The sequence below is a fragment of the Halichoerus grypus genome, chromosome 15, assembly GCF_964656455.1.
Source record: "Halichoerus grypus chromosome 15, mHalGry1.hap1.1, whole genome shotgun sequence".
Taxonomy (NCBI): domain Eukaryota; kingdom Metazoa; phylum Chordata; class Mammalia; order Carnivora; family Phocidae; genus Halichoerus; species Halichoerus grypus.
This window is the reverse complement of record NC_135726.1, coordinates 48,495,007-48,515,203: the sequence shown is the minus strand read 5'-3', so window position 1 is coordinate 48,515,203 and position 20,197 is coordinate 48,495,007. Positions and strand designations below refer to the sequence as shown.

Sequence of the window (20,197 nt, the reverse complement as noted above, 5' to 3'; positions counted from 1 at the left end):
AAGTGATGCATAATTTGATACAATAAATAATTAAGCGTTACTATTATTATTATTATTATTATTAACAGTAGAGTGTAAGGTTCTCCCTCTTACCCCACCTCTTAAGGATCTATCTCCAGCAAGGTCAACAGACAAAAGGCCTTTCCTTTCCTCTTCCTCTCCTATTCACCTTGTCCCTTCATTGCCCCTAAGTCACCTCCCCCCTACTAGCCCCGCCCTTCCCTTAACCCCACCCGATTCAGTAGCCCCACCCCTGATTCCTCCCTCCACCTTGTTTTTCCCCTTAGCCCTGCGCTCTCACAGCCCTTGTTCAGCGGGGCTGGAAGCTCATGGTGTAATTTCGTGGGATGGTGGCTAAGCCCACGAGCTTGGGGGACACGTCGATATCTTGGGGCAGCTGCGGGGACTTGAAGCGGAAGTTCTGCAAGATGGTGGTGAGGAAGAGAAAGAGCTCCATTCTAGCCAGGCCTTCTCCAAAACAGTACCGCTTTCCTGAAGACACAGAACCGGAGGGCTGGAGGTGAGGCCTGCTCCCTTGCCCCTCTACCCACCCCCAGAAGCTTTCTCCCAGGGAGGAGGGGCTGGAATAGCGTGGCCTGAGAGACTTCCAGAGACATCTCTAATCCTCTCTGAGCATCAGTTTCCCTTGTGCATGGGATGGGGATGAGCTAGCTGTAGCAATGGGAAATTTAGATGCCCCTTCCCTCCAAGTACACACTCAGATATGGCTGCTGGGCCCTCACCTCCAACTGAGGAATCTAAAGAATTTAAATGACTTTGGACAAATGTCTGACTCACTAAGGGCTTTGATTTTCCCCATCTCTGAAACAGGTGTGATCATCCTTATCCTTCTGCTTAAGCTCAAGTCGTTATGGGGGTTGCAGCTGAGGGGTTCCAAGGTAGATCATGAGAGGGACTTCCAAGCTGGAGAAAGACACCAGGCTACACCTTAGAGAAGAGAGCTGGGATGAAGGAGCCCCTGTTGGTGGGAGCGGTGGCTTGGCAGTAGACAGTGGTCTCTTACCAATGGAGAAGGGCACAAAAGCATCACTCTTCTTAAACTGCCCATTCTCATCCAGGAAGTGCTGGGGGTGGAAGTCTCGGGGGTTGGAGAAGAACTTGGGGTCTCTCAGCACAGAGCCCAGCATAGGGAACACTTCAGTGCCCTGGTGAGGAGGAGAAGGGGTATTTGATAAGGTGGAGTGGGGGTAGAGTATGCTGAAAATGCATGGAGCTTGGAGGGACAATTGGGATGCCCTAGGTGATGAGAAATGGGAGGTGTGGGAGGAGTGTGGGTCCTCTTAGGGAGGAGCTTTGGGAGACAGGAGATTCATGTCTCTGAGACAGGAAGCTATGCAGACATGGGGTTTACGTCTCCTGAGAAGGGAAGTTTGAAGAACACAGGTTCTGTGTCTCTTAGGACAGAAGGTGTAGGGGATGTGCAGTTCATGTCTCCCAAGGCAGGAGGTTGAGAGGACATGGGGGTTCATGCTTCCAGAGACAGGAAGTTTGAAAAACATTGGGTTTATGTCTCCTAGGCGGGGTGTTTGGGAGACATGAGACTCGTGTCCTTGAGGGAGGGGGTCTAGAAATGAAGTTCATGTCTTTTGAGAGAGGACGTTTGGGGACATGGGGTTCATAATCCCTGTAGCAAGAGCTCTGGGGAGATACTGGATTCAAGAATCTCTGAGTGGGAAGGTTGAAGGGTCATGGTGGTTGGGGAAGTGTTTGATTGAGGCAGTGGGACAGGGGCTGGGAAGCTTCTAAGGAGAATGGGGTGCTGGGTCACAGGGAGCAGGTTGGAGGTCCCCTTAGGTGGGGCAGGAAAGTACCTTGGGAAGGAGGAACTCTCGAAACTTGGTGTCCTTGGTGACTCTGCGGGCCAGGCCCATGGGGATTATGTCTCCAAATCTTTGGATCTCATGGATCACCGCCTCTGTGTAGGGCATCTTGGCCTTGTCCTCAAACTTGGGCTGATGGTTCTTGCCAATCACCCGGTCAATCTCCTCATGGACCTTGGCTGTGGGAGGAGGGGAAAGTGTTTAGGTATCTAGGGGTCTCAGGGTGGAGATGATAGTCCAAATATGTACATCCATGTGTGATATGGACATAGATCATTCAAAACAGACCTTGACCATAAGCATTGTTGGTGCAGTGTCCTATTCACCTGGTCTCAACACGGGAGCTGTGACTCAGCACAGGAGCTATTTACCCATCCGTTCAGATATTTCAGGATTTTAACAGCCAGTGAAACTCAGCTGGTGCTTATCAGCAGAATATCACCTAGCATCTGGATAACAGGGTATGTCTGAGGTTCCAGGCATGTGGGAAATGTGGGGACATTGCAGTGTGCTCAGAGGAAGTGTGAGGGTCTGTGGCCACCACTTCACTGCCCCGCCCCCACAGTCTTACCCTCCACCTCTGGGTGCTTCATGAGCAGCAGGAAGCCGTACCGCAGGGTTGTGCTGACCGTCTCAGTGCCCGCAAAGAAGAGGTTCAGTGTGGTCAGCACCAGGTTCTTCATGTAGAACTCCGTGTTGGGGTTGTTCTGCTCCTGAAGAGAGAGAGGCCTTCAGGCCAGGCCCACTCCCCTCAGGGCTCTCAGAGCCCTTCTGGGGTCTTTCCATTTGGACCCACCTCTCTTAGGTCCAGACCAGAGGTGGGAAGAGAGACCCTCGTTCTGCCAGGGTTTTGTTCAGGCTGCTGGCTCTGCCCAAAATGTCCTTCCCACACTCTTTACCTGGCTGCCTACCTGTCCTTTACTCATCAGCCCTCGTGTCACTTTTTTAAGGTAGGAATATTTAGGAGAGGGATACAGAGAGCGAGTGCATGGTATGGAAGTGTTGCTTTATGGTTCGCACACAGGTCCTGCCCACGGACAAGTGCTGGTGGATGGAGCAGCCACGGTTATTATTCTTGAGATTGTGAGGATGTTATGAGGGGGATGATTTGAAGGGGCCTCTGCTCGCCCCATCCCAGCCTGGTTTCCCTCTGCCTGGCTTTGCAGCTGTCCGCCCTGGCTGCTGAGCTGTACCTCCTGCATGCGAATGAGGAAGGAGTCGATGAAGTCCCTCGGGGAGTTGGGGTCCAGGGTGCGTTGGTTCTGCTCCACCTTCTTGGCTATGAAGTCTTTCAGACCCTGCAGCTCCTTAAATGCCTGTTGCTGTGGCCCTGGCAGGTGCTTCATCACTGAGTAAAACATCTCATAGAGCTGAGGATGGGGAGAGAAGAAAGGGAAGGATAGTTGTTCACTGGCAGGTCCTGCTGGGAGCAGGACCTTTCTCAGGGCAAGGAAGGCAGTGGGTTAAAGGCACCTCTGCAGGTGTTTAGGATTTATATGGGGCTGGATGGCAGGAGATAGCTAAGTTTCACGTGAGTGTGAAGGCCTCCATCCCAGAATGTAGGTGAGATGGGTTGGGACACGTGCCAGGTTTCAGGTATTGGGGTGAGGCTGGATTGCAGAACACATCTGGGTGTTCGGATATTCAGATGTGGTTGAATTGGGAGACTCATGTTCAGGTGTTGACCTATTTTTTCTGACTGATATGGTGGATCACCTGTTTAGATCTCTAGGTATGGAGTAGGCTCAGTTGGAGACAACTATCCAGATATTTCAGGGATATAGAATGGTGGCTTCTGTATAGGGGTTGAGGTGTGAAAGTGGGACAGGTATGCAAGTGTTGAGGTGGGGGAGATACCTGTTCATGTGTTTCAGATGTTCACAGGGGCTGATGGGGGGCACTTCTGTAAGTGAGTCAGCTGGGTTGGGGGACACGATTTGGGTGTTTGGGGAAACATCTATCAAGGTGTTTACATGTGTAGGGGTCTTCTTGGTTGGGTCACCTGCCCAGATGTTCAGGTGTTTCAGTGGGCTCTATAGGGGCACTTATCTAGGTGGTTTGGGACACCTGTGTAATTACCAAATGATTTTGGCAGGCTGGATTTTATAGCGCCAGGTGTTCAGATAATCAGGAGGTGGGCTGAGGTGGTCACTTGTTCAGGTGTTAAGGTATTAAGAGATGGACTATCGTAATAGGGACCAGTAGGTAAGTTGGGATGGGAACACATCCCCAGGCGGCATGGCTGGGCCAATAACATGTACCTTGCCTGCAGGCTCTGTTCATTGTTTGTTTGGTTTGGTTTTTGGTTTTTTGGTGGGGGGGAGCATCTGTTGAGATATCCAGGTGTCCTTGGAAAGTGGGTGTTCTGGTGTAACCTTTCCATTGTCACAAGAGTGGTTTTGATGAAACCTGGTCTGGAGGAGGATGGCAGTTCAGGGCACCTGTCTCCATGTGGGAAAGCAATTGGTGGGTTGTGGTAAGGGTGTTGTAGAGCCAGACTGGGACGGGTTACCTGCCCCATAGAGGTAGCTGTGAACTGGAAGCTTCCCAGCATCATACGCAGCAGTGACAGGAACTCTTTGTCCTCATAGTCAAAGCGGTCCCCAAAGACAATGGAGCTGATGACATTGGACACTGTTCGGCTCAGGAAGAAGGTGGGATCGATGAAGGCACCTGGGGAATGGGATGAGGTGGGAAAGACACAGGGATTTGGGGGAGCGTCAACTGGGCGGTCTGATGCCAGCCTGAGTATTGGAGGAGGGCACTGGAGTGAGGAGCCAAACTTCCAGCACAAGACCCCAGAACCTGGAGCCCTGATGCCTTCCCCCAAGCCAGTCCCCTTCCCGGTGGAGAAAGTGCCCGTCCGTGTGGGTGGACCCTTCCTTCTTGCTCACTCCCAACACACCCCCTCCCCCCCACCCCGACCGCTCACCGCGTGTGCCCTGGAGGGCCTCGATGAGGAAGCCCGCCTCCTCCTGGATGCGCTCCTCAATGCCGCGCTTGCCCACTCCAAAGTCCCGCAGCGTGGTGATGGAGAAGCGCCGGAGCTGCTTGGCCCGCTCCCCGTTGCTGAATGCCACGCCTGGGGAGGGAGCGTAGAGGTGTGGTGAGTCAGGGAGGGGCGAGGACAGAGGTGGGCAGAGGTGAACGGATAGCAGGAGTGGGAGGATGGGTTGGGGGGTGAGGGAGACAGGGAGAAATACAACTCAGGGTCAGAGAAATACTGAAAGAGATCGAGACCGGGTTGGAAGAAAACAATCAGGAGACAGGCAAGTCAGATGCCCAGAGAAACGAGATACGGAGACATGTAAGCAGAGAGAAAGAGGGAGGGGAGGGAGGAGGAGTCTGACCTCTGTGGAGAACTGGGAAGTGGCAATAAAAATCACGAAGGATCCTAACGCTGAGCTGGAGAAAGAGGAAAATACGGAGAGACAACAGAGAGGATCTGGAGAGAGGAGAAGATGTTTCCAGAGATAGAGCCATGGGGTATGAAGCAGAAACAAGGTGAGATTCTCACACAGAGGAGGAAAAGGCAGACAGAGGGAGGCAGAAGCACGGGGAAGCTCAGAAGCTGAGAAGGAGTAAGAGGCAAGGACGCAGGGATGGAAGACCGGGGCTCCAAGGCAGAAATCCCAAAGAACTCCTCCCAGACCCAGAGAAAGAAGAGGCATCCGTGAGAGAGAACAGAGAGGTGGGCCGAGAAGCAGGGAGAATAGAGACTCAGACACCCTGAGTCAAGCTAGAGAAGACCAAGGAGAGGCCACAATAACCAGGGATAAGGACAGAGGGAAGCAGGGGTAGAACTCGGCCACAGCCTTGGGTGAGTGAGTCAGGAGAAAAGCAGTGGGGAAACTGAGGCCATCAAGTCTGCCTGACCACACGCCCCCACCCGGAGCTCCTCACCATAGCCTTTGAAGAGCCAGTCGAAGGTGGCCTGCTTGCCTCGGCCGCTGAACTCCTCAGCCTGGTCCACCAGAGCCTCCTTCACCGCCTCGTGTCCACACAGCACCACGATGCGCCGGGGCCCCAGGTGGACCGTGAAGACCGGGCCATATCGCTCGCTGATCTGATGCAGGTGAGTGCTTAGAGGCTGCGGCCCGCACTGGGAACTGGCCCTGTGCCCAGCCCTCACCTACTGCGTGCATTTCCTCCAGGTTCTGATACTCAAGGGGCTGGACATCCTAAGATCTGCTCTTTCTTGTCTAGGACCCTGCTGGCCACCCTGCAAATTTCCACTTTCTTAAGACTCTGGTCCAGCCTTGCCCATCCCCTGCCACCAAGTCCCAGCTCATTTAGGCAGACTCCCAGCCCCACCCCCATTCCACCCATCCCCTGTCCTGACACCTTCATGAGAGAGTTGTACATCTGCTGAGTGTTCAGCTGCAGGTAGTTTCCAATGAAGGGCAATGGGGTGGGTCCTGGAGGGAGCTTCTCCCAGAGTTTCTTCCGCCTCCAGACAGACATCAAGACCATTGTGGTCAGGCAGGTGAGCAAAGCCACCAGAAGCAACCCTGAGGCCAGCATGGTGGTACTGGGAGAGACGGTCAGATGGTGCTGACTGGGGTTGTTTGCCTTTATATGACCTGGGAGAGAAAGGCAGAGTTAAGTGCTGATTATATAATTGTACCATTTCAGTTTCCAGTTACACCACCCCCACCTTGGGCTCACTGCTGAGCTTGGCACACAGCCAATGAGGCAGGAGGAGGGGACCCCAGGAGGATTAACAAGGAGTAGGTCCCAAGACAGAGTGTGTTGCCCCTCAGGAGGGACCACCCCAGGGCTGTAGAATTGATTGAAGCAGTAGACAAATTCCAGAACTGAAGAGTTTAGACTACTTGTATGTGGAGCCTCTTGAGCTTTGGATTTTCGGTCTCAGAGTGAGAAGGGACCCTAACATTGTAGATTTTGAGGTCTCCAGAGAAAAGAATCCAGAGATCTGGGTGTTGGAATGGGGAGCGCCCAGATGGCTCAGTCAGTTAAGCTTCTGACTCTTGATTTTGGCTCAGTTCATGATCTCAGTGTTGTGAGATAAGCCCAGCATCAGGCTCTGGGCTGGGCTGGGCAGGGAGCCTTCTGAAGATTCTATCTCTCCCTCTCCTTCCTCTGCATCCCCCTCTCCTTCTGCCCCTCCCCCTTCCTCTGCCTTCTGTCCCCCCCTCCTCCCTCACCCCCTGCCAGCACTACCTCACTCTCTCTCTAAAAAAAGAAAGAAAGAAAGAAAGAGAGAAAGAAAGGAAGGAAGGAAGGAAAGAGAAAGAGAAAGAAAGAAAGAAAGAAAAAGAAAGAAAGAAAGAGAAGAGTTGAAATGGGACAGCATGTGTGGCTGTGGTTGTGGATTTGGGGTTTTTGATGAGGAGGAATGTATGTTTAAAGGTCTCAGGGGGCACCTGGGTGGCTCAGTCGTTAAGCGTCTGCCTTAGGCTCAGGTCATGATCCCAGGGTTCTGGGATCGAGTCCCGCATCGGGCTCCCTGCTCCGCGGGAAGCCTGCTTCTCCCTCTCCCACTCCCCCTGCTTGTGTTCCTTCTCTCGCTGTGTCTCTCTCTGTCAAACAAATAAATAAAATCTTTAAAAATAAATAAATAAATAAAATAAAGGTCTCAGGAGGGGAGCAGGTTGTTGGGTGGCTCAGTCAGTTAAGCATTGGACTCTTGGTCTTGGCACAGGTCTTAATCTCATGATCATGAATTCAAACCCAGTGTAGGGCTCCAGGCTGGGTGTGGAGCCTACTTTAAAAATAAAAAGGGTCTCCCTGGTCTCTCCTCACTCAGGAGTTTTCCCAGTCCTCTCCCGCCATCGCTCCCTCTGTGTGCTGCCAGCAGCCCTGCCAAACCCAGAATCACCCCAGAGGGACCTCCCACACCCTCACACTCCACCTCCTCTTCTCAAGTGCCCCCTTCCCACTGGCGGGGAAACCCAGCCCCAGGAAGGGGGAGTAAGCATGTAGACCAGGAGACACAGGAGCCCCTGCCCACCCTCTGTTGTCTGTCCTCAGTATTCTCACACACCAAATGGGGAACATTAGTAGCACGACTACTAACAGCAACAATGGAAATGATGAACCTAGTGAGCTCCCCCAGGGACCTGGGTAGGACCAGTGAGGCTTTCTGTAAATTATGCCCCTTTGCCACGGAGACCACAAGTTACTCTTCCTTCCTAGGAAAGGTTCCACTTAAACGTGGCTCTGGACTTCTACCCCTTTCCCAACCACAGACAGGCAATGTCACTGATCCTGACCTTGCTCTGAGGTCCCAGTGGGGATTCTGGGCACCAGAGGAGGTACTGTGTCCAAAGCAAAGGTCGGTCAAAGCCTGGAGGAGGTAGCGACTCTTTGATCCTGCTGGACTTCCGTATACTTCTTCTGGGAACCCCCCATCACAGCCAGGGGTCCTCCCTCACCCCAAGACCCTCAGATCCACTCCCTGGGATCTCCCCTCTCGATGGCGGGAGAGGTTTGGGAAAACTCCTGAGTGGGGAGAGAGCCAGGCCCTGGAAGCTGGAAGTGGGAGTGAGGGAAGATGGTGGCCCTGCTGTCCTTCCCTCAGCGACCTTCTTCCTTAACAATAGGGCGCTAGCCTTTGGCGAGCACTCATTGTGCAGAGCCAGTGTGTGGACATGTGGTCTCATGGAATCCTTCTAGCAGGGGTCCCATTCATAGCATCCTCCTTTTGCTGTTCAGAAGAGCAGGCCTCCCCTACTGCCACTTGCTCAAAGTCACACCCGGAGAGCAGGTAGGGAGCTGGGATTTGAAGCCTGTCCTCTCCTTCCTCCACTGACTGACCTAGCCCACCCCGAGGGCCAAGTGGAGACCAAGTTTAGCAAGGGGTGGTGTGGGATTGGCATCGGAGCTGGACACAGAGATACGCTAGGAACTTTTGCTGTTGGCATCAGCTCGCCCCCGCTAGACATGGGAATTGAAAGCAGGTTGACCCTGAACTTGATGCCAGGAGAACACTCACAGAGCCACCTCTGGCGCCAGGAGGGTCTGAGAGTAGGCCCCGGTGGCCACTGGGGCTGGCTTCTGGGGGTCATCAGGGTGGCACCATGTAGCTCTGAGGTGGCCCCAGCCGACTGTGACATGAGCACCATGTGGGTGCTGGATTGGTCTTCCGTGGGCCTGACAGGGGCCCCCATGGGCACGAGGCAGCATCTGACAGTTAGAAACCTCCCTCCGCCCACTCAGAGGCCAGCTCCAACTTTGGACGAGTGCAGGTGGGTGAGGTTGGCGCTCTCAGGACTGGCATGTTGCTCAAAGTGTTCTCGACCTCTAAGCTGGAATCCTGTGGGGAGGGAACCAAGAGCAGAGAACAAAGCAGAGAGGAAAGTTGTTTGTTGGTTTTAAAGGGAGCAGAGGAGGGAAGGATTAGCACAGGTTTGGCAGGTATCAGTCCCCTTAATCCCAAACACCAGCGTGCACCTGGGCTGGCTACAAGGCTGCGGCGCTCCCCCACCCCCGCCTTCCCCTTGCTGTTCCTTGGCAAGGAGGGAGGTAGAATTTCAAGAGTTTGTTTGTCAGTGAAGTTGGCACCAGCCAGGGCACTGAGTGTTCAGACAGGCTGCCACGAGCTGGGGAGGAGTAGGGCATATGGCCGACAGAAGTACTTAGCAACAGAGAGGTCAAGTGCGCTTGGCCTTGTTGGTAACCTGGCAACATGGAGTGAGGCTAGCATCTGTCATCATATGACTTCTCCCTCAGGGGCAGGAGTAGGGCAGGTCAGCGTGCAAGGGCCTGGGCATCAGCTTCCAGGATGAGTTAGGGGAGCGCCCAGGAAGCTCTTTCCCTCCCTGGTACTCAGTTTCCCTTTCTGGACAATGGTACAGTAGTTAAGAGCACAGTTAAGGCATGGATTGGAATACCTTATTGCTTCTTTGTTGTGGGACTTTAAACAGGTCACCTCACCTCTCTGAGCCTCCTGGGGCCAATGACAGGATGTACCTCTTAGTTATTATGGGAGGAGTCATTGATTTATTGGTTTGAAGTACTTGGCAGTAAGTGCCAGCAAGTACTAGCTGTTCCTATTAATCTGCAGGATGAAGGCGTGAATAAGGGATTCTCTAAACCCCCTTCCAGATTTTATATTCTCTGGTCTAAAGTTCCGAATACTTTTTCTTTGGTAAAGGAGGAAGGGAGAGAAAGCCTTGCGGGAACCTGCCTGCCCTTCCTTCTTTGACCCAGCTGAGCCTTCCCCCAGGAGCTGCGAATGGAACATTGACCTTGGAGGCGGCATTGACGATGGAGTAGGCATTGTGTGAGGAGGGTGGGTCAGGGGTTGTTTGGAGGTGGGGAGGCATGGCCCCCACACAGCACCTTGCCCGTCATCTGTGTCTCCCCTTGTGTCTGTCTTGTTCTTTGTCCTCCCTGCAAGTCAGCCTGCCCTTCAACCCTCTAGTGTGCTTCTGGGTCTTTCTGTTCGTGCCAGTGTGTGCAGTGGGTTCTCCTAGAAGCCTCTGTTGTGTATCTTCTTACTCATACGTCTGTATATGTGTGTCATTCTGGGCACGTGTGTGAGATCTTTGCACATCTGAGTGCATGTATGTATCAGCATGTCCATGTTGATATATGTATTTATGAACACACCTGTCTGGAGTGTGTGTGTGTGCATAGTGGGTGTCCATAGCTGTTGGGTCCAGACATGTACATCCGTGTGAGCACATGACAGGGTGTGTGCGTGCAAGCCAGTGTGCCCGAATGCACGCCAGTCTCTGTGTCTGTCTGTGGGCAACTGGGTACATGCTTTGGAGTATGCCTGCTGGAGGACGTCTGCATGTGTGTCTGTGTGTCCGCCCTGACGTCTGACTGCGCATTCACACGTGTACGTATGCAGCAGGTACGACTGGTGACTATGTGTGGGTGTGCGGATGGACATGTTGTGTGTGCATTCTGGCATGTGGGCCACGCTGTGTACACGGGGCTGAGATCTGCTTGTGTCTGTTTGTATTCAAACACAGCCCTGGCCCAGCTCCACATCCCTTCTTAAAAACACAAATATTTCCTTTATTTTTCAGGATATTGCGTCCCTCAGTTTTCAAGGGTCACACCAGGTAGAAAAAACCTGCATGGGAGCAGGTCCTGAGAGCATTTTGAGGTGGGTCAACTCCTGTTGGATCAACGCAAACATCCACTCAGAAAATTCTCTCCCACAGTGTCCCCCAGCCTCTTAAGCCACTCAGCACATTTAAGACAGTCATCCAGCCAGTGCTCAGTCACTCCGCCACTCTGTCCCCGCCTGTGCTGAGGGATGCTGAGGACACAGCGGTGACCCTGGGCCCTGCCCTCATGAGGCTCTCACTCCACAGGGGAGACGGAGTGGCCCAAGTCAGTGAAGCTCGGAATGCACAGGGCTGGTGTGAGAAGGCACAGGCAGGGGGTGGGGGGGTGGGGGGCACAGGTGTGTGTAGGGGCCCAGAAATAGCACCTGCTTCAACCTTGTAAGTTCAAGCTGAGCCACTAGAGGGCTAAGTAAGGATTTTCCAAGGCAGGATAGGGACAGTAGGGAGGGAGAATTCTGGGCAGAGGAATCCGAGTGCCAAGGCAGCGGAGCATGGTCAGGTACTGTTGGGGTGGAAGGATCTGGGCCGTGCGCATTGATGAGGCTGAAGCCATCACAGGAGTCAGACCTGCTGGACCTTATGTGACTGGGTGGGGAGTGTGGATTCTGTCCTAAGATGATGGGGAGCCCCAGAAGGGTCTTAGGCAGGGGAACAAAATGGCCAAATTTGTGTTTCAGACAGATGGTTCATATCTTTGGAGAAGATGAGACTAGAGGTCCGGAGACACGGAAATGGCTTCTCTAGGCTCCAGGGGACAGAGGACAGGGCCATGAGCATGGGGAGGAGGCATGGGTTGGAGAAAGATACGGAGGGAAGAACCAATTCTTACTTGGTTATGTGTGGCTGTGTGGGGTAAGGTGAGGGAGGAGCCCAGTGTGGAGGTAGATGGTAGTGTCGTTTATTGGTTTGGGGACACAGATCAGGAGCAGGTTTGAGGAAGGAGATGATGAGTTCCACCTTGGACATGTTGGGAACCGGACACAATCCATGCTTCTAGGGATTTCTTAGACTAGTGGGAGAGCAGACCCAGATAAACTAAAGTCCTCATGATTCCATTAGCATTCATTAATAATTATGTGTAATAATTTAGTACTTGGGGCTGAGGATTGGGAGGGCTTCCTAGAGACAGTGTCGTTTGAACTGGGTCTTGCCGGATGAGTTCACAGGTGGGGGAGGAGAGGAGGGCCAGGCAGAGAGAGCCTCACAGGCCAGGTTTGCACACGTGAGATGGTGGGACACAGCGGACTTATGTGACTGCTCCACCCCCTTCTCCCTCTGCAACCTCATCAATCAACTTGTTGTCCTCTACCTCCTAGCCTGACCCAAAACTCTCCAAAAAACCTGGCTCATGCCCACAAGTGTGGCTGAAATCTATGACCCTCTCCCAAATGAGCATGTTTTTGTTTTTAATTGAAGGGATACCTGGCTGGCTCAGTCAGTAGAGCATGCAACTCTTGATCTTGGGCTTGTGAGTTCAAGCCCCACGTTGGGTGTAGAGCTTAAATAAATAAATACATAAATTTTAAAAAAGAAATCAAGAAATACTTATTAAAAAATTACCCTTTTTAAAGCAAACAGTTCAGTGGCATTTAGTACCTTCACAGAGTTGAGAAACCAACCACCTTTAACTAGTTTCAAAACATTCCCACATGAGTATCTTAGGTAAGCCTTCTTGGTAGCATTCAGTGAGCTTATTATCTTACTGTGTGAAGCTTTTTATGGGCATGATCTTACTTAAGTCCTCATAGCAAGCCCGTGAGGTTGGGTTTACCATCCCCAGTTGCAGATGAGTTAAGCAAGGCCCGAAGAGGTGGAAGTGAGTTGTTTTGGGCGCCACAGCTGATCAGGGTAGAACCTGGGCATGGCCTTGTGTTGTTGACTCTAGATTTCATGCCCTTAACCACCATGCTGGACTGCCAAGCCCTACCACCTTTTCTCTTTATGAGACATCAGAAGACTGTTCTTGATAATCCTGTGGTTCTTGAAAAACTTCCCTGTAAGCCTAAAGCAGCAGATTACGAATGTGATAAAAGAAATATAAATAAAACAGATTTCTCAATAGGAGCGATATTTGACTTTCTGTTGAGTTTGCGCTCTTTAAAACATTAACCAAATACCCGGTTAAGCATTGTCACCATGGTGAAGTGGAGAGTGAGCAGAACGAGGGGTTTGGCTAGAGAGCAAAGTGTTTGTGTTCAGGTTTCAGATGGCAGCAAGGATCAGGGTGAGCTGAGGGAGGGGAAGGCCAAGGAGCAGAAGAAAGTCAAGGTTCTTTCTCTCTGGTTGTTAGGGCAGCTCATGCCCATGGCCACTTGTGTGCCTCCTTGCAGGAGCAGGACAGGTATTGGAGGAGAGAGAGGGAGAAAGTTTGACAGAAGACGGGGATGAAGGAGAAAGACTCCAAAAAGGAAGGGTTTTCATAAGAGGGTGGAGGGTCATACTCTAGAAGTGCTTTGGGGAGTTTCTGAGTCTGGTAATGGTTGAGTAGCTCCTACTGGGTCAAGCATCCTGAAAATAACAGCTATCAACTGAGAATAAAATCTTAAAGAAAAAGGGAGGGTGGGGGCGCCTGGGTGGCTCAGTCGGTTAAGCGTCTGCCTTCAGCTCAGGTCATGATTCCAGGTCCTGGGATGGAGCCCTGTGTTCAGCTCCTTGCTCAGCAGGGAGCCTGCTTCTCCCTGTTCCCCCTGCTCTCCCCACTCCTCCCTCTCCTCCCTGCTCGTGCTCTCTCTCTCTCTATCTCTCTCTCTCTCAAATAAATAAATAAAATCTTAAAAAAAAAAAAAAGGAAGTTTCATACTTTGCTGTTGGGGATGTATAGTCATACAATCCCTTTAGGAAACTCGCAGTTTACTAAGACTAAACATATGCTTAACGAATGAGGAAGCAAAACCTTGGTATATATCCAGGAGTGATGAGTGCACACGTCCCACAAAAGGTAAGTACTAGAATGTTTACAGCAGAGTTCGTCAAAATAGCCAAACAGTGGAAACAACCCAAATGCCCATCAAGTTAGAGTAGGTGAGTAAATAAGTCTATTCATACAATGAGATTCTCCATAGCAGTTTAAAAAGAAACAAGCCACGGGTACCTAAAACAATGTGAGTGATTATCACAAATGTGCAAAAAGCCAAACACAAAAGAAAACATACTCACTCTGTGATTCCATTTATGTGAATTTCAAAAATAGGCAAAACAAATTTGTGAAGGTCAAGACAGTCGTTGCTTAGGGGGTGAAAATGACTGGATGGGACACAGAAGAGTCTCCCAAAGTATCAGAAACATTCTGAGTAGTATGTACATGGTGTACACCAATGTAGAAATTCTTCAAACCCATTCATTCAATATCCATGCCCATTACTGCATGTAATTTATAGTTATCAAAGAAATAAAAGCAAAAACTTGAACAGGAAACAGCAAAATATATACAAGAATGATAGTTTGTTTAAAGTAGCTTCCTTGGGGGGGCATCTGGCTGGCTCAGTCAGTAGAGCATGCAACTCCTGATCTCTGGTGGGGAATTGGGCACGGAGCCTACTTAAAATAAATAAATAAATAAATGTTAAAGTGGTTTCCTTTAGCTGAGGAGCGTTAAAGGTAGGAGGATAGGTTGGAGCAAGACGATTTCACTTTATGTCGATTTATAGCTTTTGAATTTGGAACCAAGGGAGTGTGTTACTTGTTCAAACAGAGTAAGTTAACAAACCTGAGCAGAGGGTGTGTTTGTTTCCAAATGAAAGGAGAAATGATTGGGCCACCAGCCCAAGAGAAACTGGTGGGGGCTTAGCGGGGTTGATAGAATCGTAAGTAATGGTCACAGGGTTCTAATCGTCTTTAGGTTCTATTTGAAGGGCTTCACATTTAGTGACTCACTTAATCCTCTCAACAATCCTTTGAAGCAGATACAATTATTACATCCATCTTACAGATAATTAAACTACATCCCAGCTAAGCTGAGTCATTTGCCCGAGAGAGAGCAGAGAGCAAGAGACAGACCTGGGATTTGAGCCCAGACAGCTTGATCTCAGAGCTGTGCACTTAACTACAGTGTTCTGCTGCCTCTCTCGAGAGGCAACGTGTATATATATATATATATATATATATAATCCCAAAAATGAGCTTCTAGGATTATGGCTCTTCTGCTACATTCACATGTTCAGATGGGGTTCCCAAGTCATGATGAGTGAAGTTGAAGGCTCTTCCAGCTTCTACCTTGCACTCTGCCTGGACCAGTTCCTTTTCCATCAACATGTATGCAAGGTGACCTACTACAGGTCCCTTCTGCCCTCAAAGTGAGATTCCCGCTGGGGGCCTTGGAGTCTTTTTGTGGCATCAGACTTAAACATCAGACACATCCCAATCTATGAGAGGGGTTCTAAGAAAAATGAGCTTCGGGGCATCTGGATGGCTCAGTCGGTTAAGCATGTGCCTTCATCTCAGGTCATGATCCTGGGGTCCTGGGATTGAGCCCCATGTCAGGCTCCTTGCTCAGCGGGGAGCCTGCTTCTCCCTCTGCCTGCCACTCCCCCTGCTCGTGTGCTCTCTCTCTCTGACAAATAAATAAATTAATTAATTAAAAAGAAAGAAAAATGAGCTTCAGAAGGGGAGAGGTTAGAATGTCCTACCAGGTTCCTTGATCCCTAGGCAAACATCTCATTCTAACCCAGACACCAGCTCTCCACTGAAGAACAGATCTGCACTGGACACACTTTATCCCTTATCAGTATCTCTTCCTTTGAGAACAGTGCCTCCCCCATTCCATGGAAACTTGCTCAAGTTCATGTGTGGTTTGGGATGGAGAAGGTAAGGGTGGGATCATGATGACGGCATGACCAATCACAGTACACCACTCCCTGCCAACCACCATGATTTCATAAGAGATGGCCACATGGCCACTGGGATTTCTTCCTGAAACTTTTGCTTGAGCTACTGGGGGAAAGAGTTGCCCCTTCTTTAAAAACTAGAACCATAAATACAATGTATCAGTCAGCTTAAACTAAGTTACCCAGCACTAAGGGATGATTCAACAAGGATACAGTACTCACACAAAGTCATGCTTGTTGCTAATTAGCTATGGATTTACTACTTGTCCTCTTGTTGCTGGACCGATGCTGAAGAGGGAGCATCTACCTGGGACAGGCCAGTACCATGTGAGGGAAGAAAAGTAGCAAAGCAATGAGACGACCCTTAAAGTTTATGCTTACCAGCTCATTTTCACTCACAATTTATTCCCCAAAGCAAGTTAAATGGGCAAACCTGAAGTAGAAGGGCAAGAAATATAATCTGCCCATAGGGTAAGGCCCAGTAGGGAAGGAATATAATCTGCCAAAGACAAGGTAGGCCTAAGACTGTAAAAAACCATCATACAACCACTTGGGGGAGCCCTAAAAGAGAACAAAGTCATACATAGACCAGTAGATCCAAAAAATGCAGTTATGGACAGGGTCCAGAAGACTCATCTGAGCACCTGAATCCAAACTCAGGGTGAGTTAACAATTACTATTTTTGCTAAAGTTGGTCTGAATTGAGTCTCTACCACTTGCAACAGAAGAGTCTTGACCCAGGGCTGTTGGAGAGGCTTCTGTTTGTCCCTGTCCTACACCTCTCCCAGGGATTTGAGGGATAATTCAACTCAAACTAGAGTCTGTTCTAACATGAACAGGTATGATCACGAAGACACCTAGAAGCAAACAATTTTCTCTTCCTCGTTCTCCCTGATGAGCCACACCTGATACACAGAACCAGAGCCGTAGCATAAGAACCTGAGAATCACTAACTCTCTAAATCTTAGCATCACTCATATCTAGAGACTACATCAGAAGATCCCCTAGAACTACGGCAGATCTCTATCTGAAGAGGTTGGTATTTCTTCCCAACACCCAACAAAAATCCTTCCCACCACTGCTTATAACGAAGGAGGTGGCTATATTCGGCTTGGTTCTGTAAGCCTGGGGCTCATCCCAGAGAAGGATGTGTGATTGGCTGATTAATAGGCAGGAGAGGATGGATGGGAAGAGGGAGAAACAATTAATCCTATAATCGCAGAGCTAACAGAGAAAGTAGGTGTGACCAGATTTCAGCAGAGGTGCTGAGCTGAATCATCTCCGAGCCAACTACGCCCCTGCTCTTCTGAGACCAAACTGTTGCCATGCCCAGCTCCAGAATTTTGAAAGGTGACTCCCCATGTGGTGAACATCTCAATTCATGGCATTAGTTGGAAGGTTAAGCAGCTCTGAGAGGCCTGTCCTAAAAAATAGCAATCAGATAATAATAATAAACAATTGTTGAGTGACTGTTTTGTCTTACCCATATAATAATAATGATATGGGTTAACATTTATTGAGCATGTCAGTAGACATGATAACCATTTGTCTTGCGTGGTGTCACCATGTCTTTACAACAAATTCGAGAGGAAGGGACAGTATCAGTGGCATACTGGGAAGTGTTTAACAGCTGGCTTTCGGCAGTCAGGGTAGGGGGATGCTCTGGCTTCTAGCTGATTCCAAGCTAGCAACTCCACATAAAGTCACTAAACAGTGGAATTGTGAAGAGATGCACAGTGGCTCTCGTGAGTTGGTACTGGCGTGTTCCAGCACACCACTAGTTTATGTTCATTTTCAAAGAGAATAAGTAAGACTTCAGTAGGTGAAATGATTTGCTTAAACTCGCAGAACAAGTAAATGGTGAATTGGGTATTTGAACCGAAGCAGTCTAGATGCAAAGCCAAGACTCTTAATCACAGTCTTGTACTGTCTCTCTGGGCTCTCCTTGGACCAGAGAAAATCCACAAAGATTATCCACTAGGAGGATACAGTTCCTCGCTTGCTAGTGTCCACTAGCAGAGACTGAAAGCCTGATTATGGAATGTGTGTGGAAAATTATAACAACGGCAAAAAAAAAAAAAAAAAACCTCAAGCTATTGAAGAGTCAGATAATTCAGATACAAAGTTTTGGGTTACATCACTCGTAAGTGACCCAAACCAGCTAAGGTCCTGGTTGAGAGAAAAAGAACCATGCAATTTGACAGTGGTAGAAGGAAATATAAATATGAGGACCGGGAGGATATGTTGGCGAGGATAATGTGCCAAGGCACCATGGTTTCCATGCATGGGGAAAAGGTTGAATTTTACCAAACTTGGGTGGGATGTTTCTGAGATGAGAGGAGTGCCATTCTGGGGAGACCTAGTTGGGATAGCAAAATATATCATGGTGGGACAGGCAAATTGATGACTTTGGGGCCCTTGATTCCTTATGACCATTATTCTCATTTTGCTAGTGAGGAAATGGAGTCTCAGAGCCATTGAATGACATAGTCATGATTACACAGCTAAAAAGTAGCCGTACCCAGACTTGAATCAGATCTTTTTGGCTCTTTCTTGCCCTTTCTCATTCTACACAGAGGCAAAAAAAAGTCAAGTATGAAGTAACTTAACCTCCAGAGCCCTGTGTGTTTCATAATACACCATAGTTTGTTTTGTTTTGTTTTTTTAAGATTTTATTTATTTATTTGAGAGAGAGAGAGAAACAGCATGAGAGGGGAGAGGATCAGAGGGAGAAGCAGGCTCCCCGCTGAGCTGGGAGCCTGATGTGGGACTCGATCCCAGGACTCTGGGATCATGACCTGAGCCGAAGGCAGTCGCTTAACCAACTGAGCCACCCAGGTGCCCCAATAATACACCATAGTTATCCGGTTCCGAACATTTTCAGATTTGTGTGAACAGCTCAGGTTCCAGTTTCGGATGCTTTCCATGGGGGAGAGATGGGAGGGTACGAGGAAACCCCAAATCCACGTATCTTGTTTCATAACAAGCACACTAATAACAAGTGCCTATTCAGACTATAACCATCCACGTGCACTGTCTCTTGGGAAGAAGCTGAAAACCTTTGACTCACACAATCTTCGAGGTACGGCATAAAGATTCATGAGATCTGGGAACCACGGTCTCAGTACCAAAGACTTGAAATATTATAATCACTGTACACAGAATCATAGTCCCTTAAAAATAAAAATGTTCTAATACGAACTTTCAAAAATTTCTCTTAACTACTGTGATCAGAGATTCCAAGATGGAAAACAAATACATTCACACGCCTCATTTATTCAATTTGTTATTCCAGATACCTGCCTATTATTAACCAGAAATCTGGCATCCCTATCTTGAGAATTCTTAGTAGCCTCCAGGACAGATGTCCAAACGTTTTGGATTGTGGATTTAGTCTAAAAAACAACCCTCACTCTCATCCACTGCTACTGGAGCTGTGGATTGGTACAACCCCTGAGCACAATTTAACACTATCAGCCCAAATTATAAAGATATGTATTATTTGACTCAGCAGTCCCTCATCTAATAGTTCATCCTACAGGTTTACCCAAATGTGTGCAAAATGACCTATGTGCACGCTTATGTGTTGCAGCTTCGTGCAATAGTGAAAGATTGGAAATAACTGTAGTCCAATGACCAACCACACAAATTATGGAGCAGCCATACCGTGGAATGCTGTGTCAGTCAGGATCCCAGCAGGAAAGGTGAGTCACACACAAATGGGATCATTTAGAGTTTAATGAAAGGACTATTTACAAAACTGAGGGAAATCCAGCGAGGGGCGGCGGAATATTAGCTACGGCGAGGCTGCACTGCATCCTTGAAGGTTCAGAGGGAGGGCGCAGTTGCTGGAACCCGACGAGACCTATAGGTACGAGGAGGGCCAGGAGGCAGGGCCAAAGGGAGTTACATGACCACGCCTGTCAGCGGCGACAGGAAAGTGTAATCTTCTCCTAAGGAAAGGACCAGTGGGAGGGAAGAAGACATTTTGAAAATAAAACAATCCACCACAGCCAAGGTAAGCCTCAGACTTCCAGCAGCTCTTCTCCCTCACAGGGATAATGCCTGTCAGACAGTAAAGTCAGAAAGAAGCAGGGCACCTGGGTGGCTTAGTTGGGTAGGCATCTGACTATTGATCTCGGCTCAGGTCTGTAGCTCAGGGTTGTGAGTTCAAGCCCTGCTTTGGGCTCCATGCTGGGCGTGGAGCCTACTTAATAAAAATAGATAGATGAGGGCGCCTGGGTGGCTCAGTTGGTTAAGCAACTGCCTTCAGCTCAGGTCATGATCCTGGAGTCCCAGGATCGAGTCCCGCATCGGGATCCCTGCTCGGCAGGGAGTCTGCTTCTCCCTCTGACCCTCCCCCCTCTCATGCTTTCTCTCTCTCAAATAAATAAATAAAATCTTAAAAAAAAATAGATAGATGATAGATAGATAGATAGATAGATAGAGCAAGGAGTGCAAAGAGATTAAGAAAAACAGAGTC

The 20,197-nt window shown here is 49.4% G+C and overlaps 1 protein-coding gene and 1 long non-coding RNA gene across 4 annotated transcripts; one reads left to right on the top strand and one right to left on the bottom strand.

Annotated features, from left to right (window-relative positions):
• Positions 1-232: 232 nt before the first annotated feature.
• On the bottom strand, positions 233-7,135 carry LOC118537528 (cytochrome P450 2A13). Its single transcript, XM_036095004.2, has 9 exons — positions 6,186-7,135; positions 5,745-5,907; positions 4,774-4,923; positions 4,354-4,514; positions 3,035-3,211; positions 2,413-2,554; positions 1,833-2,020; positions 1,025-1,166; positions 233-492 (listed from the first exon to the last, which is right to left on the bottom strand). The coding sequence occupies exons 1-9, from the start codon at positions 6,363-6,365 to the stop codon at positions 311-313; spliced, it is 1,485 nt and encodes a 494-aa protein (XP_035950897.2). The 5' UTR covers positions 6,366-7,135; the 3' UTR covers positions 233-310.
• On the top strand, positions 5,766-19,716 carry LOC144378791 (uncharacterized). 3 transcript variants are annotated; one of them, XR_013444454.1, is made up of 4 exons: positions 5,766-5,916; positions 9,961-10,078; positions 10,847-10,926; positions 19,307-19,716. It is a non-coding gene; the product is annotated as an uncharacterized LOC144378791 (long non-coding RNA). The 3 variants fall into 3 exon arrangements; XR_004918179.2 differs by lacking the exon at positions 19,307-19,716 and having other exon boundaries at positions 10,847-13,656; XR_013444453.1 differs by lacking the exon at positions 19,307-19,716 and having other exon boundaries at positions 9,961-10,089; positions 10,847-13,656.
• The last annotated feature ends 481 nt before the right edge of the window (positions 19,717-20,197 follow it).